Source organism: Temnothorax longispinosus, chromosome 4 (assembly GCF_030848805.1).
Source record: "Temnothorax longispinosus isolate EJ_2023e chromosome 4, Tlon_JGU_v1, whole genome shotgun sequence".
NCBI classification, from domain to species: Eukaryota; Metazoa; Arthropoda; class Insecta; order Hymenoptera; family Formicidae; genus Temnothorax; species Temnothorax longispinosus.
Genome location: NC_092361.1, coordinates 26,391 through 48,043, shown reverse-complemented (window position 1 = coordinate 48,043; position 21,653 = coordinate 26,391). Strand labels below are relative to the sequence as shown.

The 21,653-nt window shown below is 45.4% G+C and overlaps 4 protein-coding genes across 7 annotated transcripts; 2 read left to right on the top strand and 2 right to left on the bottom strand.

Annotated features, from left to right (window-relative positions):
* The first annotated feature begins 871 nt into the window (after positions 1 to 871).
* Positions 872 to 8,207, top strand: Neurl4 (neuralized E3 ubiquitin protein ligase 4). 2 transcript variants are annotated; one of them, XM_071777148.1, is made up of 13 exons: positions 872 to 1,206; positions 1,468 to 1,683; positions 1,761 to 2,207; positions 2,343 to 2,543; positions 2,636 to 2,861; positions 2,939 to 3,035; positions 3,118 to 3,294; positions 3,413 to 3,721; positions 3,816 to 4,009; positions 4,099 to 4,388; positions 4,458 to 6,928; positions 7,003 to 7,155; positions 7,231 to 8,207. In XM_071777148.1, exons 1-13 carry the CDS (start codon positions 1,057 to 1,059, stop codon positions 7,424 to 7,426), a joined length of 5,127 nt encoding a protein of 1,708 aa, XP_071633249.1. In that variant the 5' UTR covers positions 872 to 1,056; the 3' UTR covers positions 7,427 to 8,207. The 2 variants fall into 2 exon arrangements, with proteins under 2 accessions (XP_071633249.1, XP_071633248.1); XM_071777147.1 differs by having other exon boundaries at positions 2,936 to 3,035.
* Positions 8,208 to 8,255: 48 nt separating this feature from the next.
* Gbeta76c (guanine nucleotide-binding protein subunit beta-2) lies at positions 8,256 to 10,598 on the bottom strand. Of its 2 annotated transcripts, none has more exons than XM_071777161.1 (6): positions 10,209 to 10,598; positions 9,924 to 10,069; positions 9,469 to 9,768; positions 9,169 to 9,370; positions 8,858 to 9,074; positions 8,256 to 8,766 (listed from the first exon to the last, which is right to left on the bottom strand). In XM_071777161.1, the coding sequence occupies exons 1-6, from the start codon at positions 10,275 to 10,277 to the stop codon at positions 8,660 to 8,662; spliced, it is 1,041 nt and encodes a 346-aa protein (XP_071633262.1). In that variant the 5' UTR covers positions 10,278 to 10,598; the 3' UTR covers positions 8,256 to 8,659. The 2 variants fall into 2 exon arrangements, with proteins under 2 accessions (XP_071633262.1, XP_071633263.1); XM_071777162.1 differs by having other exon boundaries at positions 10,214 to 10,359.
* Positions 10,599 to 12,075: 1,477 nt separating this feature from the next.
* On the top strand, positions 12,076 to 21,629 carry Plod (procollagen lysyl hydroxylase). The gene is made up of 9 exons (XM_071777153.1): positions 12,076 to 12,309; positions 14,440 to 14,671; positions 14,740 to 15,080; positions 15,163 to 15,616; positions 15,746 to 15,973; positions 19,692 to 20,013; positions 20,099 to 20,203; positions 20,296 to 20,442; positions 20,899 to 21,629. Exons 1-9 carry the CDS (start codon positions 12,207 to 12,209, stop codon positions 21,181 to 21,183), a joined length of 2,217 nt encoding a protein of 738 aa, XP_071633254.1. The 5' UTR covers positions 12,076 to 12,206; the 3' UTR covers positions 21,184 to 21,629.
* LOC139812392 (immunoglobulin domain-containing protein oig-4-like) lies at positions 15,986 to 19,566 on the bottom strand. 2 transcript variants are annotated; one of them, XM_071777175.1, is made up of 6 exons: positions 19,289 to 19,566; positions 18,784 to 18,971; positions 18,540 to 18,689; positions 16,860 to 17,042; positions 16,561 to 16,710; positions 15,986 to 16,438 (listed from the first exon to the last, which is right to left on the bottom strand). In XM_071777175.1, the coding sequence occupies exons 2-6, from the start codon at positions 18,964 to 18,966 to the stop codon at positions 16,280 to 16,282; spliced, it is 825 nt and encodes a 274-aa protein (XP_071633276.1). In that variant the 5' UTR covers positions 18,967 to 18,971; positions 19,289 to 19,566; the 3' UTR covers positions 15,986 to 16,279. The 2 variants fall into 2 exon arrangements, with proteins under 2 accessions (XP_071633276.1, XP_071633275.1); XM_071777174.1 differs by lacking the exons at positions 18,540 to 18,689; positions 18,784 to 18,971; positions 19,289 to 19,566 and adding an exon at positions 17,275 to 18,255.
* Positions 21,630 to 21,653: the final 24 nt, after the last annotated feature.

Sequence of the window (21,653 nt, the reverse complement as noted above, 5' to 3'; positions counted from 1 at the left end):
TTATAAATCGGGACATAAGGCATTTTAAACAGATCACAGGATATGGTATTCATAAATAATAAGAGAACGATTTTGACAGTTATTTCATTGGCTGAATGGAATCTTCAAGCTATTTAGGTCTAGGACTAGATCTAAAACGATCTAAAGATTTAAAAGATCGAATTTACTAATTTAATTATATAGTTAATTCGGTATCGGAGTGATCGGTACTATTATCGACTGCTTCGTGACGTGATGCTCCCTCAGTAAGTTTCTAGATGGCCCTTCAATTGCGAAATGAGCCCACCAAATCATTCTGCTGTATGAAACTTGTATACACGGCGTATTTTTTCTAATATTTCTTATTAATCATAAGCTCGATAACAAAAAATATTAATATTACTAAAAAAATTTATATCACGCATTTTCCATACGTAAAACGTAATAAACGATTATTTTTTTAGAGGAAAGAAAAATAAGGGGAATATATAGTATGAACCGAGAAAGCTATAAGAAATTTAAAGGGATGACCATCAGCGACGTTCCCAGTTATTACTTATTTCAATTCAGGGGCAAAGAGTACCCAAAAAAGGGTAAATGTGCAGTATAACGCTCTCGCCTCCGATTTTCCTGAAATTTTGTAATCTCTACTTTATCTTATAATTATAAACAAACGGAACAAAAGAGCGACGAGAGATTTTCCTTCTCAGAATATATAATATGTATACATTGTATACATATATTCTACGTATCAAAATATACAAATTTACAAAATTTCAAGAAAATCGGAGATGAGAGCGTTGTATATCGCATATAATTACCGAAACCGCGGATCCCCGATATCCGATCCCAAAGCGGCGGAGGGCGAAGGGCGGCGGTGCCGACGCGTCGCGGCGCGGCGCAGCGCAGCGCGGCGCGCCTGGTTGGTATGTCGAATGTCGACCACGGCCGACCGATCGCACGCACCGCGCACCGCACCGCACCGCACGCCGCACGGCACGGGCACGGACGGCACGACGCGAGATCCACGAGACGCGGCGCGACACACAACACAACACACGGTGACCTGCGTTCGACATGTTCCACCGGCGATGCGGCCACCGTGTCACCCTCAGCAACAACAACTGCACCGCCACGCGCAATTTCTCCGAGTACAATAACGGCCTGGTGTTCAGCGCCGAGCCGCTCCAGGACGACGAGCTCTTCGAAGTCACCATCGACAAGAAGGTACGCACGCTCACGCCTGCGGCCCGTTCCCGGCCACCGTCCAGCGCGACAAAATAACGCAGAATAATGAAATAACGTTAATTACACGCGGTGTTGTTTGTCGACAAATATCCTACATGTGTTATTTATCTCGTTCGTCGTGTTTAATTTAATTTATTTTTAGAGATACACTGACAGGCAGCGTGTTGCAAAAGCGCTGATAATATAATTGTGCGTTAAAGTTCGACTTGTATTTAACTCTGGAAAATGGTGGTTGCGCAGATCATATCGTGGAGCGGCAGCATAGAAATTGGAGTAACGAAATGCGATCCCGAGACCCTGGAGATACCATCCTGTGTCATAAACCTCCGTCACGGATCTTGGATTATGACCGGCTCCGGCATAGTTCACGACGGCGACCGCATCGTGGAGATATATGGGATGGATCTTACTGATCTGGAGGAGGGGAACACTTTGGGGGTCATGCGGACGTCCAATGTAATTCACACAGTTTATTAGCCCGTATCTGTTGTTCCGCGGAGAAATTAATGACAATCTTCCATCTGCAATTGTAGCACGAGCTGGTATTCCACATCAACGGTGTTTCGCAAGGCGTTGCGGTCAGCAGCATTCCGGAGCGTATCTTTGCCGTTGTAGATATGTACGGTGATTGCGTACAGGTCAGCGTTGCTCACCCGAGACTTGCCGCTTTGTGCAACGTGCCGAAAGACGAAGTCGAGATTAATAATGACTACGCTGTGGGGGAGACCTCTAGTTCCTCGACAACAAATCTAGTCGCTAACTTAAACGTTAATCTAAGTGTCAATGTAAACGTTAATTTACCGAAGAATCCAACTCCCGCCGCGATAAGGGAGGACAGGTTGAGGTTTCACGAGAGAGTTGGCTCGTTGGTGAAGCTCTCGAACAACGCCAGGACCGCCGAGAGGCGGAGGCCGCTCGACGAGTTTAACAACGGTGTCGTAATGACTCACAGGCCGCTGCGAGATAATGAATTATTTGAGGTGAGCATTCGGATCGATATGTTATCAATTGCAAGAAAGTATTTACATAAATTGCAATAACAAGACTGATTAACTGTTGCGATTCTGTAGCAAGACTTACTCTCTTATCTTCTCTGTAAATTGCGTATGTTGCAGATACGAATAGATAGGCTAGTATACAAGTGGTCGGGAAGTATAGAGGTCGGCGTTACCACTCACAGTCCTACGGCACTGGAGTTTCCAGCGACGATGACCAATATGCGTTCAGGTACAACGATGATGTCCGGCTGTGGTATTCTAACAAACGGCAAAGGTACGCAACGAGAATACGGCGAATTCAACTTGGACGAATTGCGGGTATGTGATAAGGCCAGAGTTACAACACTGAATCTATAATTTAAACTTGCTTTTCTCTTCAAGCCGTTATTCTTTTTCACGTCCTGTCTTAGGAAGGGGACCGTGTGGGAATGATTAGGCAAAGTAACGGAGATCTTCACTACTTAATCAATGGCCTGAATCAGGGTGTCGCTGCTAAAGTACCGGCGGGCGTATGGGGTGTGATAGATCTGTATGGAATGACCGTGAAAGTAACCATTGTCGATCGCGACGAGAGAGAAGAGCAGAATCTAGTCACTAGGAGAAACACATTGCAGCTACAAGGTCTAGACAGCGAAGGTAATACATACATAGGATCTCTGACAAGTTTCACAGGAATAAAAACTACGTTATGACATATGTAAATTTCATAGAAGCTGGTGAAGAGGAGCTACCTGATAGACTGATGTTCCATCCCTGTTGTGGGACACACGCTGACGTAATCAACAACGGACGTACAGCGCATAGGCCCAAGTAAACAGAGATACATTCGCTGCATCTGACAATTTTTCAATCGCACGCGTTTTCTTAACAAAGGATGTAAATTTTTTCGCAGTGCTATAGACGATTTCAATAACGGCGTGGTATTGACGTCGAGGCCATTGAAGCCGAATGAGTTGTTCGAAGTCAGACTGGACAAAATTGTCACTAAATGGGCCGGTTCTATCGAGATAGGAGTCACCACGCATTCCCCGACGGAACTGGAATTCCCGTTTACCATGACAAATGTCAGGTAGGTGAGGCCAGTCTCGAGCGGTTTTCACGCAGTTATCGCCACCGAGCCACCGTATGTGCGGTGAGTTGTTCATCCGCTTATGTTATTGCTCGAAGGCGGCTCGTATCGGTTGCAGATCTGGCACGTGGATGATGACGGGCAACGGCGTGATGCACAACGGTACCACCATGATAGATCAATACGGTCAGAATCTGGACCGTCTGCAGATCGGCGATCGCGTAGGCGTGATGAGGAAGGACAACGCGACGCTACATTTTTACGTGAATGGCGCCGATCAAGGTGTAGCTGCGATGAACGTGCCCGAGAGGGTCTACGGGGTGATTGATCTCTACGGGCAGGCCGCCCAAGCCACTATAGTCGACAACGTGGACTTTTACAGTCCGACCACAAATAATTCGAGCTTTAGCAATACGACGTTATATAGGTATGATTTTCTGACAATTCAGTACAATTTCCTAACAATTCAGTGGCTTATCGTCGAACCACATGTGAATTACATTGTGTAAATCTATTGACAGCGATCTAAGGTTTCATCATGTACACGGTAAAAACGCGCGGATTACGAACAACGGTTTAACGGCGTCCAGGCCGCGAGCCCTGGGTGAATTCAACGAAGCTATTGTGATTGCGAATCGCGCGCTACGCGATGGCGAAATGTTCGAGGTGACGATAGATAAAATGGTTGCCAGATGGTCCGGTGCTATAGAAGCAGGTAATTGTTCTATCCTAGTTGTCATGACGAGCGTGTATCAAATGTAATAAAAGTTTTCCATAATTTTTCAAAAATAAAACTACTTACAGGGGTCACTGTGATTAGACCTGATGAATTAGAGTTTCCGTCTACGATGACAGACATCGATCACGATACGTGGATGCTGTCCGGGTCGACAGTGATGCGTGACGGTGTGACGTTGCGTAACAACTATAGCTGCGATTTGGATAAATTGATGGAAGGTAATCGGATCGGAATGATGCGGTGCTCGGATTCCTCCTTACATTATTTTTTGGACGGAGTGGACCAAGGTCCCGCCTGTACTGGTTTACCGCCGAACGTTTACCCAGTGATCGACTTGTATGGTCAATGCGCACAGGTATAAGAATATATGCTTGTCCGATGGCAATCGTGTTTTAGCGTATTAATCCCGAGTATCGTATCTCAGGTGACGATCGTGTTGCCCGAGCGGAGGGACCCTTTGACGCAGCAATACTTGCCATCAGAGAACAGTATTAGTCAACAGCCGACTTCGGTAATTCAGCCTCAGGTGCAAACTGAGATTCTACACAAGTTCCACGAGTCGGTCGGGCTGAACATTCAACTGAACAACGACAGAACAGTGGCGACCAGGTGTAGGGAATACAATAATGCTGTCTTGTTGAGCGAGGCAGCGCTGGAGAATAACGAGCTGTTCGAGATCGCCATTCAGGAAGTGGCGCGTGAGTGGAGCGGTTGCCTGAGAATAGGTGTCCTGAGTAACGAGACGGGCAATTGGTTGACGTCGATGAATCTCGTACCTGGTATGACGTCCATTCCGAGCGACGCTTGGTACTTGACGGGTAACGAGGTGAGACACATGGGTTTCGCGCTCGCCTCGAACTACTGTACGAGCCTGGATTGGTTGCGGGTGGGCGACAAGATCGGTGTAAAGCGCACGCACGAGGGCAACCTGAAGTTCTACGTAAACGGCGAGGACATGGGCGTGGCGGCGTCCGACGTGCCGGAGATGGTGTACGCGGTGATCGAGCTCTTCGGCAGCACCGTGGCCGTGAACATCACTAGCAGCAGGCAGCAGAATCCCGCCATATCCCCTAACGCTAGTTTGAGACTGCAAGACTCGCTGGAACTCCTGCTGGATCCAATGCCGCCGAGAAACGACGCGGGAATGGACACGTCCATCGATGTGTCCGAAGGGAAACTGATTAACGAGACGACGCTCACGCCGACGCAAACCGCCGCCACCGGTTTAACCACCAGCGACGGAGATTGGAGCTACGAATTCCACGAGAATCACGGCAGGAACATTCAGCTTGAGACGAAGACGGTCGCCAAGCGAGTGGCCAGTTACAATCAGGGCGTAGTGATGTCCAGTCGTCCGCTGATAAAGGGTAAACCGTTCCAAGTTAGAATAGAGAAGCTAAACGAACGTTGGGTATCGAATATCCTTTGTGGCGTTTCTTGCATATCGCCGGAGAAGCAGACCAGCTTCCCGTTAACGGCGCTCGGCTTTAAGAGGCACTCTTGGATCATCTGCAGCGATTGGATATTCCACAACGGCACGAGGGTGAAGACGAAATACGGCGCCGGCTTGGAGAACCTTCAGTTCAACTCTATCGTGGGCTTGCTGATCGACGAGGACAGTCGGTTACACTTGTTCATCAACAACGTGGATCAGGGAGTGGCCGCGACCGATCTACCGCCGTACGTTTTCGCCGTGATCGATCTGTACGGGCAGTGCGAGCAAGTGTCCATTGCGGGAGTCAATGAGGAGCCTTCCTACTCGAATGTCGCAATTGACAATGCCCTCGCGGCTCCTATCGAATGCGCGAGCGTGGAAACGGAGGATGTGGAGAATTCGCGCGAGAAAGCCGACCTGGAGTGTCACGAGAAGGAGAACGCAATGGCGACTACCTCGTCGGATCTCTCGCCGTCTTCGACATCGCCGAGTGTGCCGAGTCAATGCAGCTCGAACGCCAGGGACGGCAACCTCGAGGCCGAGTACTCATCCTTCGGTAATAATAATAGCGCTAATGTGGCGAAAAATAGCGTAGGCATTAAAGCGACATCGAGTATCGACAGTAACAACTCGGACTCGGGCTCGGAGCTCAGCAACGAGCGAAGTGTATGGACCAAGGCGTACCTGGACAACGTTGTGCTGCCAACGTTGAACAAGCAGCCCGAGAACAATTCGAGCGAGTCGAATCTCGACGCGGAGAATCGCGCCCTATGTACAAACGTAGAGATAAACAACGCGACTAACATTAACATACAGAAAGGCATGGTCGCCAGCGCGAGTAACATGACCAGCTTGAACGCGGCGATCACCGCGGCGAACGCCAACAACGCGATTAACGAAAGCATAGCGTCCAATAGTCAAGTCAATATTGTAAGCAGCACGCAGCAGAACAATTTGTCGGATCTTCCCAACAACGTTTGCGCCGGCTTCCACGAGTCGCGGCCCTACGCGACGAGTCGGGACAACATCCGGGACAATTCCTTCAACGGGAACATACCTCCGAGCCAGAACATGACGGCCAATCAACGGGATGTGCCATACAACGCGTCCTCGGTACCATTTATGCCGTCGTCGTTACCGTCCACTCCACTCGGGTCCACCGTCGTCGCGTCGTCCAGGAAGTGTGACTATCTGAAGGTGTGCATGCAGCTGAAGAAATCACTCGTTCTGCCAGACGAGTTTTTCTCCACTGACGAGATACTGTGCTACTGCAGCGTGTGCTACAAAGTGGACGGTGACAATACGATCTGCAAGAAGGGTGAGCCGCCGGCGGAATTCGCGATACCGGTCGGCTGGGCCAGGTTCCCACTGAAGCAGAGCATCAATGCCAATCAGATCCCACAGAGCACGATGGACAAGTGGCACGTTGCGTTTTATGGCATACGTCTGGACGCGATAAGGTAATTAATCTTGGAACAATTAGATTTCTTCCTACGGTCGTCTGTTCTTTATTAACGTTACATTGTGTGTTCAGATTGATCCTGGATAGAGGAGAGCTAATGACCAAAGAGCAACTGGACCTGAGTAACTTGACAGCGGGCACAAAGAGCGAGGATCAGAATCCCCAAGTGTCGTTTTCGCCTAGCATCAAATATGCAGCGTCCGACGAATTCACGAGAAAGTACCCGTGCGTATCCTCTTCCGCTTTTACATATTTATCGCATATTTGTTACGTGTCACATCTTAATCTTCAACTTTGTAGATATATCGATATGCAGTCGAATAAGAAACTGAACGCATCGACCGCGTTCCAATTGCTAGTGAGACCCGGCTCGTATACGATCAGTCCCGGCGACAAGGACAGTACCGATCTGCATTGCGAGTCCAGCAAGTGGGCCACCAAGGAAGCCGGAGCCACGGTGATCGTCGCTCTGCTCGTTCACCTGGACGGATTTTAATCCGTGCCCCATTTCTGAAAGTGTTTTCCGTAAACTTGTGTTTTCCCGTCACGTTTGTGCGCATCGAGCACTCCCGCAATCGGACCGTGACTGTTTACTGTTTGTACATACAATGTGCCGTTCGTTAACAGGAACTGTGGTAAGAGACTCTCGAGATCGATATATTTCAATTCCGTCGAAATCGCGCTGTATATTTATGTTAGACTCCGCGCAAGTTCCCTCGTGTGCGCTTAGCCGTTAATGGACCTTACCAAAAGATTTATGTGCTCGAGGTTTTAATGATCTTTTAACATTTAATGCTTAAACTGTACAGTATGGATAATTATATAATATAGCTACGTTTATTTACATATAGAATCCAATAGGAAAGGGTTCGTTGTAGATTTGCTGGTTAGCTATATGACAATTTTGTGATGCACTGTAAAAGACTTTTAATTAGCGTAAGTTTTAAACGTTTTATCACACACGTGTCACATGTACTGTCGCTAGACTGGCCTAAGTTAATGCTCACGAGAACAAATGGTGTGTGAAATACATGGTATTATTATACGGTGATGATATTTGCCGTCTTGTGCGAAGAGAACACAGTATTTTTGACGCCCGCGCTTCACGCCTAATCGATATACCAAATCTCTATTGTATCGCATTAGTAAGTAAATCTCAAGACACGACACAATTTTTTTAACGCACTCTTCTGCAGCATATTCGATAGGAAAGAAATCGTGTAATATGTCTATGTTGTAGAAATAAATGCAAGTGCAATTCGCATTGCCAAATCGTCCACCAAAATCATCCATTTCGCGAATTAATAAATATTTCCATATTGCGATTTGAAGAATAGTAAGGAAATTTATTACAGTAAATTTTATACAATTTGTCATTATTAATTATGTAATTAATGCAATTATTTATTAACTAGAGATTTATTTATTTAACATGTAGGATGTATCCAGAATTAATCCACGACAGAAAACTCATGTTCTTTTACTTTTTAGTTTTATAATGCATGCAGATTGCGAATGTGCAAAGAGCATATGCAGATTAAGATTGCACTGTAATTATAGACGAAAGGCAGCAACTCGTAAGAAGTTAATCGGCAAGATTGCTGCGCAGGTTTCGTGCAGGAAGAATCGATCGGCTTTTAACATCAATATATTTGTTTTAATATATTTTGCCTAGTGTTTTTTTTTCATCGATTTCTTCAGACAGCTCTTTTAAGTGTAATAAATATATTCACACCCAAATTCGGACGTTCTGATCCCAGGAGCAGCTGGCCACTGCCATCCCGTTACCGGAGACGCAGAGCGACGTCACTCTGTTTTCATGGCCAGATAAAACACCTTCAACAGGAGAAAACAAAAAGCCTTTTACTGACATAATCATTTTTCATAAATGACAGCTTTCTTCCCCGCGACGGATCGATAAACTTACCGTTGTGTTGGGTCTTCAACGTGTCCCATATATGAATGGAATTGTCGTCGCTGCCGCAAAATATGAATCTGCCACTCAGGGACAGACCGCAAGATGTAAATCCGGGATTCGAGTTCGGCGGCTTGAAAGTGGCTAGCTCTTGATCGGATCTGAAGTCCCACAGTCTCGCGGTCTTGTCCTCGGACGCCGTTACGAAACCTTGTCTGGAAGGATGATACTAGGAGAACAAAAAGTGATGAACACAATATTTAGCATCCTTATTAAATCCGCAACGAATCTGTGAAGTATAAGAATACTCGCCAAATACTCACACAGACGGAGTTTACGTCAGCGTCGTGACCGAAGAACGTCTGTTTGGCTTTCTCTTCCCGCAAATCCCACAGCTTGCAGGTTTTGTCGACCGAGCCGGTGACGTAAGTGTTGCCGTCGGGGGACAAGCTGATGCTCACCACGTCGCCCGAGTGCGCCTCGAAGTCCGTCGTTTTCTTGTTCGCCTCGAGGTCCCATATGCAACTAGATATACAAGACGTTCACCACCGGTAATTACCCATGAAATCGCCGTTTTTATCTTATCCTTATATCTTATCCTTAAACATTACGTAATTAGATACATTTTCATGTCGCCGGACCCAGTGATGATTTTCTTGTCGTCGAGGAATCTGCAGGACGACAAGAATCCCTCGTAACCCAGAAGCTCCCTCGTGATCTTGGCGGATCCCGTGGCGTCGCGATTGTTTACGTCGTAGACGGTGCACATATTGTCCATACCGCCGCACGCGACGAAATTGCCGGATGGCGCGAAAGCCACCGACATCACCCAGGCAGAACGCAGAGGGATGACCTGCACTTTGTTGCCGGTCCACGTGTCCCAGATGATCAGCTTCCCGTCCAGCGATCCGGTCACACAATGTCTACGGCGTAAAGCGTAGATCGGTTTATAGATGCGTCCATTATTCTCAGTATAAAAGATTCTCGAGGTACGATAAATTGTTTATTAATATATTACGATTGAAACGTAAAAGAAAGAGTCCAACGAATCGAAGAATTATTATTGATTAAAACTGACCGACTATCGCCACTGAAGTGCACCGAATTGACTTTATTAATATGCCCCTTCAGCATCTTCTTAGTTGACAGTCTAACTTTCGGAGCATCCGCCACTCCAGCGCACGCTTCCGCTAACGTCGTATCCTGCTGCTTCTTTTGTTCTTCCTAAAATTAGTAAAACGGATAGAATTAATGAGTAAAAACAAGTCTGTTAGAAAATCTCATATTTATATAGATATAAAAATTATAACTGCGTGAAATACTGATACGTGAATGCCTCCTTGGTTGTATAAAACGTTTAAACCTTGCATTTGTTGATGAGATCCTCCAGTTCTTTCTTTAGGGCTATAGTTTCGGCGTCGTCCTTGCCCATTTTTATCCTTCCTCGAGCGGCACGGAATTTCACCAATGCTCAAAAAAATATGAAAACTAAACGCCACTGACGTTCGACTTGTGAATACTGTCGAACGATTTCCGACAACAAACAAAAGAAGCCTCAAGATCGTCTACTCTGCTGCCCCAGTAATCGTATTAGGTCGCCAGTTAATTCGATTTGTTGGGCATTAGCTCGGCTCGTTTACGTAACTTAATTACCTACATACACGATAACGCTTTTCGAAGAACATATCTGTATTATTTTCTTCAAAAATATACAGGGGACGAAGCATGCGTGATAAGAAAAACTATAGAACAGATCTGTATTAAAGGAAGGAAAAACAAGTTGATTATAGATACAACGATTTTCATTTCCTTGATATTAATGTAAATGTATGCACATATCGTTTACAGGACAGGATCAGACTGGAATGTTTCATTCACGTTTCACTGCAGAACTTCACGGGTCGATGATGGTATATTCCCCCGGAATAGGAAATCAACGCGAACAAAACCATCGACACGGTGCGACGGTTAGCCGCTCTTTTCGACCACAAAAACCATCAACCGTCTCGCTTTCGAGTCTCCCGCTTTCTCCTATAAATGTCCGAATCCTTTGGTACCGATTGATGTGACTCGGTGTGATCGCACGGCGATCGTTGCCGGATATTTATTCGCGATATCCGCAAATCTTTGAGAGCTAGAAGAGCTAAAGTAAACGTCGCTTTGTCGATTGTAAATATATCGAAATACAAACAAACGTAGTAATCTATAGATCAAGTAACTGTTGAAGATACATGAAGTATAAAATAATTTCTCAATTTCAATTCGGTGTACGTACAATATTAAGCCGCGGTGTAACGTGTAACAATTCTGACATTACGATTGAGCTTCGGCAATTTTCATGATAACAATTAGACGATATGAGAATACGAAGCGTCTCGGAAAGGCTGACGCTATCGATCGTTCTACTCTTATACGGAGATCAACTTGCGGCGGGAAACGAGGGAGTATGCAAGACGAAGCTAAGCCATGACGTCTATGTACCCTCGAACAATCTCTCGTGCCAAGAAGATGCCTCGGATAACAAATCATTCGTCATTGAGCGATACAGACCGGCGAAGAAATCTTGCGCATCGGATTTCGATACAACAGGTATCTTATTCCTCATATTTGCATTAATTGCAATTATAAATTGTCACGATCAAAATTTCATTTCTTCAGAAGAGAAGAGGACACTTCACGCGCAATCTATATTTGCGCAATAATCTTTCATTAATCGACCAACAACATCAACAGTTTCTGCCCTAAAATGTATGGATCCTTTATTAATTTTTGCAGATACATTACAATATGATATTTTCGATCTTTTTACGATTGTCACGAAATCTCTATGAGCGATACTTCTCCTTGCTGAACTCGATTCTTAACATTGATGAACTATCGGGCGAAGACGTTTCTTATTTCATCGACTGAGAGAAGGTCGGTAAACGGTATCTATACGCAAACTATTCGAGGAAACGTTTCCTCATGGTTTTTCTCATATTTTTATCATAATTTTATCATCTTCTCATGATCTCACGGTCTTCTTGTGATTCCTTCATCGTCCTCATCGTGGGAATGCAAGCGTCCGGCGTAGATGCTCGACATCCTCCGAGCTTTTAGGCTTCTTCTGCGAAATCCGATATGGGAGAGGCCAACGCACGGTCCTCGCGTGCTAAAGATATAATATACTACGGGCGCTGCGATTTCTGATTACGGCTCTGCACGACGGTTTCCGTTGGCTCCATGCTCGCGGTGCGCACTGCAGTCCGCGTCAAGCGACGCCAAGCGACGGACGTGGATGTATGTCACCGAGGAGCGGTGCGGATCACCCCCAGGGTTCTTGCAGCTAGTGCGCTCGTGAGAGAGAGAGAGAAGGAGTGAGATGTTCGGTGGCAAGGGGACGACAATCGGATGCTGGCTCGTGTGGTGTTGCATCTTCCTGACATACCACGTGGTCAGCGAGGCACCAGCAGCCGGCGTTAACGGTATGACGCGATCGCCCTTTCAGCCCAGAACGGATGAATTCCGTGTCGGCATGTCGCAACGAAGATCGATACAGAGAGAGAGAGAGAGAGAGAGGGAGACCGTCCATGGCAAGCCGTTTAATTTTTCTAAACAATAACAGAAGTCTAAAGATTCAGAGAGCTTTCTCATCCAATGCTCTTTGGACTGAATATAAATCTCAGATGATTATACGTGAATCATTAGGCCTGTCCTCGGTCGCTCATGTTATATTTTTTTCGGTCAGAATACGACAGTCTACCTCCAGATATTTTGAAGGCAAAAGAAAGAGAAAGCTGAAAGTGCAATTGAGAAAATCAGACCTATTGCTTGCATGTAATTGCACAATATCGATGAAAATTTATTTAACAGCTCTTTGAATATATTAAAGAATATATTAAATTAATAATGAAAAAGGAATATACAGAGTTGTAAAGTCTTCTAATAAGAACGTACTAAATTAGAATCGTTACAGCGAAAACAGAGCTGAGGCTTCAATCAAAGAATTCTTTCACGGGTCCTCCAATGGCTCTCCTTCTCTTTCGTATTTTCTTTATTTGTCTAAAACCGGTGCTCCGAACACCCACACGTCCAGTTCAGGATAAAAATATCCGTTTTGGAGAGTCCTACCTTAGCACGATCGCATCTCTTCAATCTTCCCGAGAAATAAATCGTAAATCGATTTAACAACAAAGAGAGTAATCTGTAATTATTTATTTTTTTGTAAGGAAAATCGGAGAAACGATGAACGGAGAATTGTCGACCGCAATTCGGTTGGTGACGAGTTTCGGCTCTTCTTCCTCCTCGAGATAACGCGTGCCTGAAATAATTTACTTCATCCGCAAGACACACTTTACACAGTTCGTTACCTTCACTAGCCTTAGTTTATTTAAACTAAGATGCTAAAAGCTTTATAATGATCTTGGAGAATTTTACAGTAATTATTTCTACAGAATAAAAATTATCAATATTTCAAAGAGGGAACTTTATGATGGTCTTCGTACGTCTGATTAATCGAATCTTTTGGAAACTTTTCGCCAATTAAATGTTGATTCAAAGGATAAAGATGGGGTCATAAAGGCTATCCGTGGGACGCATAATCTCGAGTCGAATATTTCTCGTTGCGTAATCAGTTTTTTAATGCTTGGACGATTGTAACACTGCCCTTTGGTCTTATCATAACAGCATGAACAATGTCTGTTATAATAAAACGAAGTGCGGCGTCCGCACGATTTATGCGTGGAAACTTTATTTATCGTTCAAATCTCAGTGAGAATCGCGTGATAACGAATACATGATGATCATTTCGTTTATAGAACGTGAAATTAATTCAATTAACTCGATTCCGTTCTTTTAGTCGGCATGTAACCAGATATCGAGTGCACGGTCCTTATCGTTCCACTTCCGGCGTTGATTGCTCGTCGCATCTCGAGCAGACTCGAGAGATACTCGAATCTTGAAATTCCTTAACTTAACGACGTTTTATAACTCGCCAAATTAGCGACGATCGTTTCTCTCAACTGATGTAACTACTAGATAGTCAATATATCTTATCGCTAATATATTGTATACATTTTTCATTTTACAATCTTCTTGTAAAGTTGTTCCAAGGAGGATAATATTTTAAACGTTTTGCCCGATCTTTTCAATCGCTTTCCAAATGGACTTCCCCGTAGGCGCCTTTCCTCGAATTTCCATGGGTTCAGTCTGTTCTAAAAATATCTCATACGTTGCTTGCGTAAGTATCGACAGCTCAGTAATACAAACGCTGGAGCCGCGTGCTCTCTCTCTCAGCGCAGCCGGCGTACGTGCTGCGGCTCTCGTGGGCGACTACTTCTCGACGTGACATCACGAGATCGGCGTAACGCAAACGAGTTCACCAGCTGAGTACAATGACGGAATCGATGTAACGCGGCCCCGATGCACAGTCCATTCTCGAGCATCCCTCGCAACAATTTTCTTTGTCAATCTGTTCAATCATCTTCCCTGTACGACTTCGACTCTTTATACTCTTCAATAAAAGACAAAGAAAAAAAATTTACCAGGCTGTCTCTTAATTTTCGATTATCACTTTCTCCATCTCCATAGCTGATTGTAACGTATATTTTTTTTAGATGTCCTGGTATTTACCGTCGCCTCCAACGAGACGGATGGCTTCCGAAGGTACCTGAGGTCGGCCGAGGTCTACGGATTTAGCGATAAATTGAACATCCTTGGCCTGGGAGAGACCTGGAAAGGCGGTAACGTCGTGAAATATTCCGGCGGTGGATACAAAATTAATTTGTTCAAGAAAGCTCTAAAAGATTATCAGAATGACGAGAAAAAGATCGTCTTGTTCACCGATAGGTGGGTACATTCTGACGCCGCAGAAAAGATATTTTATAACTTATAACGTGTACATTTCCTCCTTTCAGTTACGACGTTATATTTCTCGGCGGTTTGCCCGCCATCGTCGAGCGATTCCTGGACACCGGCGCTCGAGTTTTATTCTCCGCGGAGGGGTATTGCTGGCCGGATAAATCCCTGGCGGCTGACTATCCGCCCGTATCGAGGGGCAAACGATATCTGAACTCCGGTGGCTTCATCGGTTATGCGTCCGACTTGTACAAGATCCTGGACACCGCGCCGATCAAAGACGAGGACGATGATCAGTTGTTCTACACGACCGTGTATCTGCAGGATGAACTTAGGTTACGGCACAAGATTAAGCTGGATCACAAATCCGAAATATTTCAGAATCTCCACGGTGCGGTAGGTAAGGACAAGCGGAGTCTGCGGGGAGGAGCGTCAAGCGTTTACCGTACTTAAATTATTATCGCCACTGTTGTCCTTCGCAGCCGATGTGGAGCTCAGGTTCAAGGGGGAGGAGGCTTATCTTCAGAACATCGTCTACAACACGGTGCCTCTGGTGCTTCACGGCAACGGGTTCAGCAAGCTGGTCTTAAATTCCTTGGGCAATTATCTAGCCCACGCCTGGACGGCGAACGAGGGATGTTTGGAGTGCTGGAACCGGACCATCGAGCTCGACAAGACCAAACCGGCAACGCATCCGGTTATTTTAATAGCCGTCTTCATCGAGCGTCCCACGCCGTTCCTGGAAGAATTCTTCCGAGCTATCTATCGCCAATCCTATCCGAAGTCAAGGCTACATCTGTTCGTTTACAACAACGTGCCCTATCACGAGGATGTGGTGGACGATTTCTTTGAAAAAATCGGCCAGGAATACCTGAGCGCGAAGCGGATATTGCCGAGCGACGGCGTCAGCGAGGTTGACGCGAGAAAGTTGGCAATGTAAGCATAAGCGGAGCGCTCGTAACTCCGTAAAAGTATTTAAAGACTCGATGCGCACGCTATTTAATGTTGGAGCGAGTGAAGGGACGCGCGACATTTAGAGGAATGCTAAAGAGCAGTCTGTTTCAGGGACCATTGCTTGTTGAAGGAGTGTTCTGGATATATGTCGGTCGACGCAGTCGCGCATCTGGACAACGAGCACACGTTGAAGTTACTGGTGGAGCAGCAGAGAGGGATCATCGCGCCCTTGCTCATACGACCGTACAAAGCGTGGAGCAACTTCTGGGGCGCCATAACGGACGACGGATTTTACGCACGGAGCTTCGACTACATGGAGATAATAAAAAACGAACGCAGGTAAAGCGAATGTACAAATATCAATCATCTATATTTTTCGCTTAAACCGACTACAATCATACTCATAGATAGATGCCGATTTTAAAGCTGCACTTCTCGATAAGGATTGAGTACAATTTTTCACATTACGGAAGAATTTAATTTTCTTCTGCAAATTGTACAACGACAATACATATCGTTCTAAATCGTTTTCTTATTGTCTACCGTTTCTTAGGGTCTATCGTAGAAAGTTTTACGTATTACCTGGGCTTTATATATTTTCTTATCTATTATGTGTGTTCGTTTGGAATCTCTCGTACGTTCGCACTAATCGAAAGCGATGGAGAAGTCAGTCTTGAAAGACCTTCGATCGATGCTGTACATATTATCCGCCGTGCACTCGTAGACACCTGCGTCCATCTGAGTAGCGGGATCGATCTCGAGTTTCGATTTCACTTTGTCAGGACCGACTTGCCACTCGTGTATCTGCAAAGAATGGAATATCGTTAGCGGTGGTAAAATATCGTTCGGTTATTGATTGTAGGTACGGCTCAATTGTTTGTTTCTGACGATTCCTCGGTTAAATAATTAAGAATATATTCACTGACATGTAGATAGTGATGCGTATAAATTTCGGCACCATCCTTGAACCACGTAACATGTGGGCGTGGATTGCCGCGAGCGACGCAAAGGAAAGCTATTTTGTGCCCCAGAACGTATTCTAGATCGAAATGCGACGCCAGCAGTATCTTGGCTCCCTAAAAAAAAAAACAAATTAATATACATTAGTGACGATTTTAGTTTTTAAATCAAATTAAAACATTGATCTTTTTCATTAAAACGATACGCGATGGAGTAATGCGAGAACGAAGAAGTGCCTCTCAGGCCATCTTTCTTTTCTACGTACGTTGTTATTGTTGTAATATTGATCGCTCTCCGGATCACGGTACTTCCCGGTAATGGGCAATCCAATTTGCACGCGGGACTTGCTCCTGCTCCTTCCGCGTCCTCTTCGGCCAAGTGTCTCTTGACAATTGAGCAATAATATACCCAGCAGGATTAGCAACAGCATGGAGCGTGACATGATAATCTGACAAAAGTGGAATGGAATGGAACGTTAACACATAATGTATCACGATTTTCAAACTTGCAGATTCTCGGTATGTCGTTCGTTTCACTTGATTTTGGATCGAAACGATCGAAATTTACGTCGCGATCAAGTCTCGTTATTACGGGATTATGTGGAAACGCGCGGTGGATGCTGAAATTTGGCGCTTGGTGTTATTATTTAACGGCACGAAGATACGGCTGAGGATACTCACTGTACGTTGCGGCGTTCGTCGATCACACGGAACTCCGATGTAACTGACAGGCACCTACTCATTACTCCCCTAGTGTCCTCTCGTATCTATTACAGACTTATATGCAGATAATGTATGTCGGTCTATATGCAGCGGTTATTCCTTTGCACTACATGATCGCCATCAATTCCTATCAAATCTACAGACCGCTTATCCATTAATTTAACCGTTTGTCCATTCCTTCCGGATGACTCAGGTTTCCGGTACAATTGCGGGTCACTTTGGAATTAGTTATGCCCGACGTGTTAAAATTTTGACTTAATTAAAATTTGCAATTATACGCGTTTTCAAGTTCAAGAGTTGAAAGCCGGGAAACGGAAGCTGTATACAGTGGGGAAATAACTGTGACGATTACACAGCGTTAGTATACTCATGCAAAATTGTTTATTTCACACTGTGCTACAGATTGTCGCGTTGGCGACGCAGCGATGCATGCCCTTCCATGCCACTTTCGCGCGGGGCGCGTTGCAATTGCCTTGTTAAATTCGCAGTAATGGACCATTTTCGATATATTCCTCGCGTCGCATACCCCTTATAACAGTTAATCGCGCTTTAATGAATTGAGGGAACCGCCGGATTTACATTTATATCTTTGCAGGTCCCACTGACGATCTGAAAGAGGTCTGTTTTGCTCGCGTCAGAGGGAAAGAAATAAAAGACAAATTGTTATGACCTTAATCTTTACATCGCCGAGCCACGTAGAAAGTTGGACTGATCTCTTAAATATCACGACCTGTTTCGCTTATCAATTTTTAGATTAGGAGCTATCTCGATCAGTAACTAACAATAATTATTGGGTTTAAATTTACTTATCAGGTAAAAATCTATCATATGTAGCAAATCAATAACAAATGTCTATATCTATTTTCGCACAGGATAATTATTCGTTCTAATACTATGGCGATCGCGGAGCTACCGTTACTCGAGGAGACGACGTTTTAATACGAGATCATGACGTAGTCCGTTCTGAAGCCCCGACGATCGACTGCGTACTGATTGTCCGCCTGGCACTCGTAATATCCGGCGTCCTTCTGCGTCGCAGGGTCGATCTCCATTTTCGACTTTATCGTGTCGTTACCCACGGGCCACTCGTGCACCTGACAATAACAAACGTCGTCGATTCTCGCCGATCAGCATCCGAGAAGCGTATCCGCTCTCTTTAACAATGGATCCTCCTTTTAGGGAGGACGAGTATCCGCTACTTAAAACCGTGGGATTTAGCCTACCTGGAAGAATTTGTGATGGTACAGCTCGATCCCGTCCTTCAGCCAGGTGATCTCCGGTCTCGGGACACCGATCGCCATGCAGAAGAACGTGATCTTTCTGCCCAGCATGTAATCCAGCTCGAAGTGGGACGCCTTCACGATCTTGGCACCCTGCGAAAGACACCCGGCAAATGATATCACTAGGTCGCGCGCGCGCGCACACAGATACACAGATAGCACACAGATCCTTGTTGCGTCAACTCACATCCTTGTTCTCGTAATAGTGCGTACTGGCAGGATTTCGATTAGGTATCAGGATGTGCATTCGCGAGCCGAACACTCTTCCTCGGCCGCGGCCTCTCCCTCTACCACCGCCGCCCTTTGCCGCTTCTGTGCTTATCATTAGGGCCGTTAATAGGAGAAAATAGAGCAGCCGGCATCTCGTCATTTGGTCTATAACCAGAGAGAAACTCGGACGACTGGAGAGTGACCAACAACGCAAGAGCGGCCTCCGTCGCGAACACTTTATATACCTTATCGCGAACTCATTTGTCACTATTATACAGGCATTACCCACTACTCTTTTTATGTGTATACATATATATTACATTATACCGTTATGTTATATCGATTCGCGCGACCGTGAGAAATTCGATGATGAGATCAATGAGTCGCGTTCCGCGGGCAATAAACGTATTCAATCTATACGATGTAATCGCGCGCGCGACGCGCAATTCGTCAAGCGTGCACAAGCATTTCGTTATCCTTACCGGAAGATAGGGAGAGTACTTGGCTGACCTCTGGGCACGAGCGTATTACGGGAGACCGGATCCGCTAGGTCCTACCGCCTAAAATACGAATGAAACCACGAGGCGACGCGCGATGGACACGCGCAGTCACACGCTGGTGCGACAGAGTTATGAATCTCAATTGGATAATTATGCATAACTCATTGCCAAGTATGTTCAACGGCCAATCGCGGCTACCACTGCCATCACCTTACAAAACACTTAAGCGACGACCTCCGGAAAACAAGGCGACCGCGGTACACCCGGTCATGGGGCAAAACAAGGGCTCTCCGGTCTCCGCTGATGGTCGCGCACGTTGCAACGCCTTCTCCGACGCGCTCCTCCGACGCGCAATTCGCCGAATCACGTTGATGTCTGGTTTCAGGGGACTGTGGAACGTGCCGTTCGTCAGTAACTGCTACTTGATCAACGCGACGATCATAGCGAACAAGGCGACCCGGCCGTCCTACGAGGATGGCGACCTGGACACGGAGATGGCGTTCGCCCAAGGAAACCGACAGCGAGGACTGTTCATGTACGTCAGCAATCGGCTCGAGTTCGGCCACCTTGTCGATCCGGATACCTACGACATTCGGCTCACCTATCCGGACATGTACCAGATCATGGACAACAAGCTGGACTGGGAGAAAAGGTACATTCATCCGAATTACAGCGAGAACTTCAACCCCGACAACAAGCCGATACAGGTAAAGATGGTTCCCGATTAGCTAGCAAAGGATTTCTCGGAATTGTCTACTTCTATTACCTTTTGTCCAATTTCATTGTTTACAGCCGTGCCCGGATGTCTATTGGTTTCCCATTGTTAACGTCAGGTTCACCAAGGAGCTCGTAGGGATCGTTGAGACTTTCGGACAATGGTCGGACGGAACTAATCAAGTAAGTTGGTACTTCGCGCGAGTCTTTTATCAGCAATTAGCTTAGTAATTGTTATTGAAATTCTCATACTGTTTTGATAACCTTCTCGGCAGGATCCGCGATTGTCGGGTGGCTACGAAAACGTGCCAACCCGCGACATTCACATGAACCAAGTTCAGTACGAAGAACAGTGGTTGTACTTCTTGAAAGAATACGTTAGGCCGTTACAGGAGCTCGTCTTCACCGGCTATTATCACGATGTAAGATTTCATTTGTGTTCGCTGGTCTTTCTAGGATCCTCGACTGGATTCCGGATACGAAGCGGTACCAACCCGTGATATTCACATGACTCAAGTCGGTCTACAGGACGCCTGGTTAAAGTTTCTAAAAGATTATGTCAGTCCCTTGCAACAGCATGTCTTTACAGGATATGACGACTACGTAAGATTCTAAAATTTCGATATATGGAAGGGGTCCTTAATGCGCACAGATCTCACAATGGTATATGCAATCCGCAATCGCTAAACGCACAGAGTTTAACTAAGGTTGTGTACCGCTTCGTAGCAAGTATTCGGGATCTCTGCGTTGTATGTAGATTCTTGAATTAAAGAACAATGATGATTTGAGAAAACTAATCATCATTCAAAGCTACGTTTAGTTGCTATAGATTATTTTACTTGGAACCACGTTGTTATGCTAATCTCATGTGTCGGCAGCCACCACGGTCCCTTATGAATTTCGTCGTGAGGTATCGCCCGGATGAGCAGCCATCCTTGAGGCCGCATCACGACTCCTCGACCTACACCATCAATATCGCCCTGAATCAAGCGGGAGTGGATTACGAGGGCGGCGGATGCAGGTTCATCCGGTACAACTGCTCGGTCACCGACACGAAGCCAGGCTGGATGCTGTTGCATCCAGGACGACTGACGCACTATCACGAGGGGTTGCGAGTAATCGCGGGCACACGTTACATCATGATCTCTTTCGTGGATCCGTGATAAAATTTCACCGTGAATCTATAAATTATCGAACTTATCGCCGTATTGAAAATGTACTGCCACCGTATCGAGAACAAATATCAAAAGAAGAGAAAGATAACGCACGGTATCAAAGAGAAATGTAACTCTACGTGGACGTGTTCATTGTTGTTGTCGACTAGAAATCGTCAATTGCCACTGATGGACTGAATAGTGAATTTAACAAGAAATGTGAAAGCTGCTTAACCGATGTATTATTTTTGTACTCCGACGTAAATGCACGCCTAATCGTGCTTTTCACAGTTAGCGATATTGCCAATTTATACAGAGATGATAAAATTGGAACATATAAAATATATATATATTGTGCAATATTCGTTGACACCTCAATTCGCAAGCTCTCTCAAAGTATACATAAACAGATCAATAATAAAATTTATAATAATAAATATTAAATATGACGAGTAGATTATCCATGTTAATCTTTCCTT

Coding starts and splice junctions, on each gene's coding strand:
- Neurl4 (XM_071777147.1), top strand. CDS start 1,057: ATGTTCCACCGGCGATGCGGCCACCGTGTCACCCTCAGCAACAACAAC. Junction 1,207..1,467: donor AAGTCACCATCGACAAGAAG/GTACGCACGCTC, acceptor GTGGTTGCGCAG/ATCATATCGTGGAGCGGCAG. Junction 3,036..3,117: donor CGTACAGCGCATAGGCCCAA/GTAAACAGAGAT, acceptor ATTTTTTCGCAG/TGCTATAGACGATTTCAATA.
- LOC139812392 (XM_071777175.1), bottom strand. CDS start 18,966: ATGACGAGATGCCGGCTGCTCTATTTTCTCCTATTAACGGCCCTAATG. Junction 16,711..16,859: donor AATATTACAACAATAACAAC/GTACGTAGAAAA, acceptor TTTTTTTTTTAG/GGAGCCAAGATACTGCTGGC. Junction 16,439..16,560: donor ATACGCATCACTATCTACAT/GTCAGTGAATAT, acceptor CATTCTTTGCAG/ATACACGAGTGGCAAGTCGG.
- Gbeta76c (XM_071777161.1), bottom strand. CDS start 10,277: ATGGGCAAGGACGACGCCGAAACTATAGCCCTAAAGAAAGAACTGGAG. Junction 9,769..9,923: donor CACTTCAGTGGCGATAGTCG/GTCAGTTTTAAT, acceptor TTTACGCCGTAG/ACATTGTGTGACCGGATCGC. Junction 8,767..8,857: donor GTTGAAGACCCAACACAACG/GTAAGTTTATCG, acceptor CTCCTGTTGAAG/GTGTTTTATCTGGCCATGAA.
- Plod (XM_071777153.1), top strand. CDS start 12,207: ATGTTCGGTGGCAAGGGGACGACAATCGGATGCTGGCTCGTGTGGTGT. Junction 14,672..14,739: donor ATCGTCTTGTTCACCGATAG/GTGGGTACATTC, acceptor TCCTCCTTTCAG/TTACGACGTTATATTTCTCG. Junction 15,974..19,691: donor ATAATAAAAAACGAACGCAG/GTAAAGCGAATG, acceptor GTCTGGTTTCAG/GGGACTGTGGAACGTGCCGT.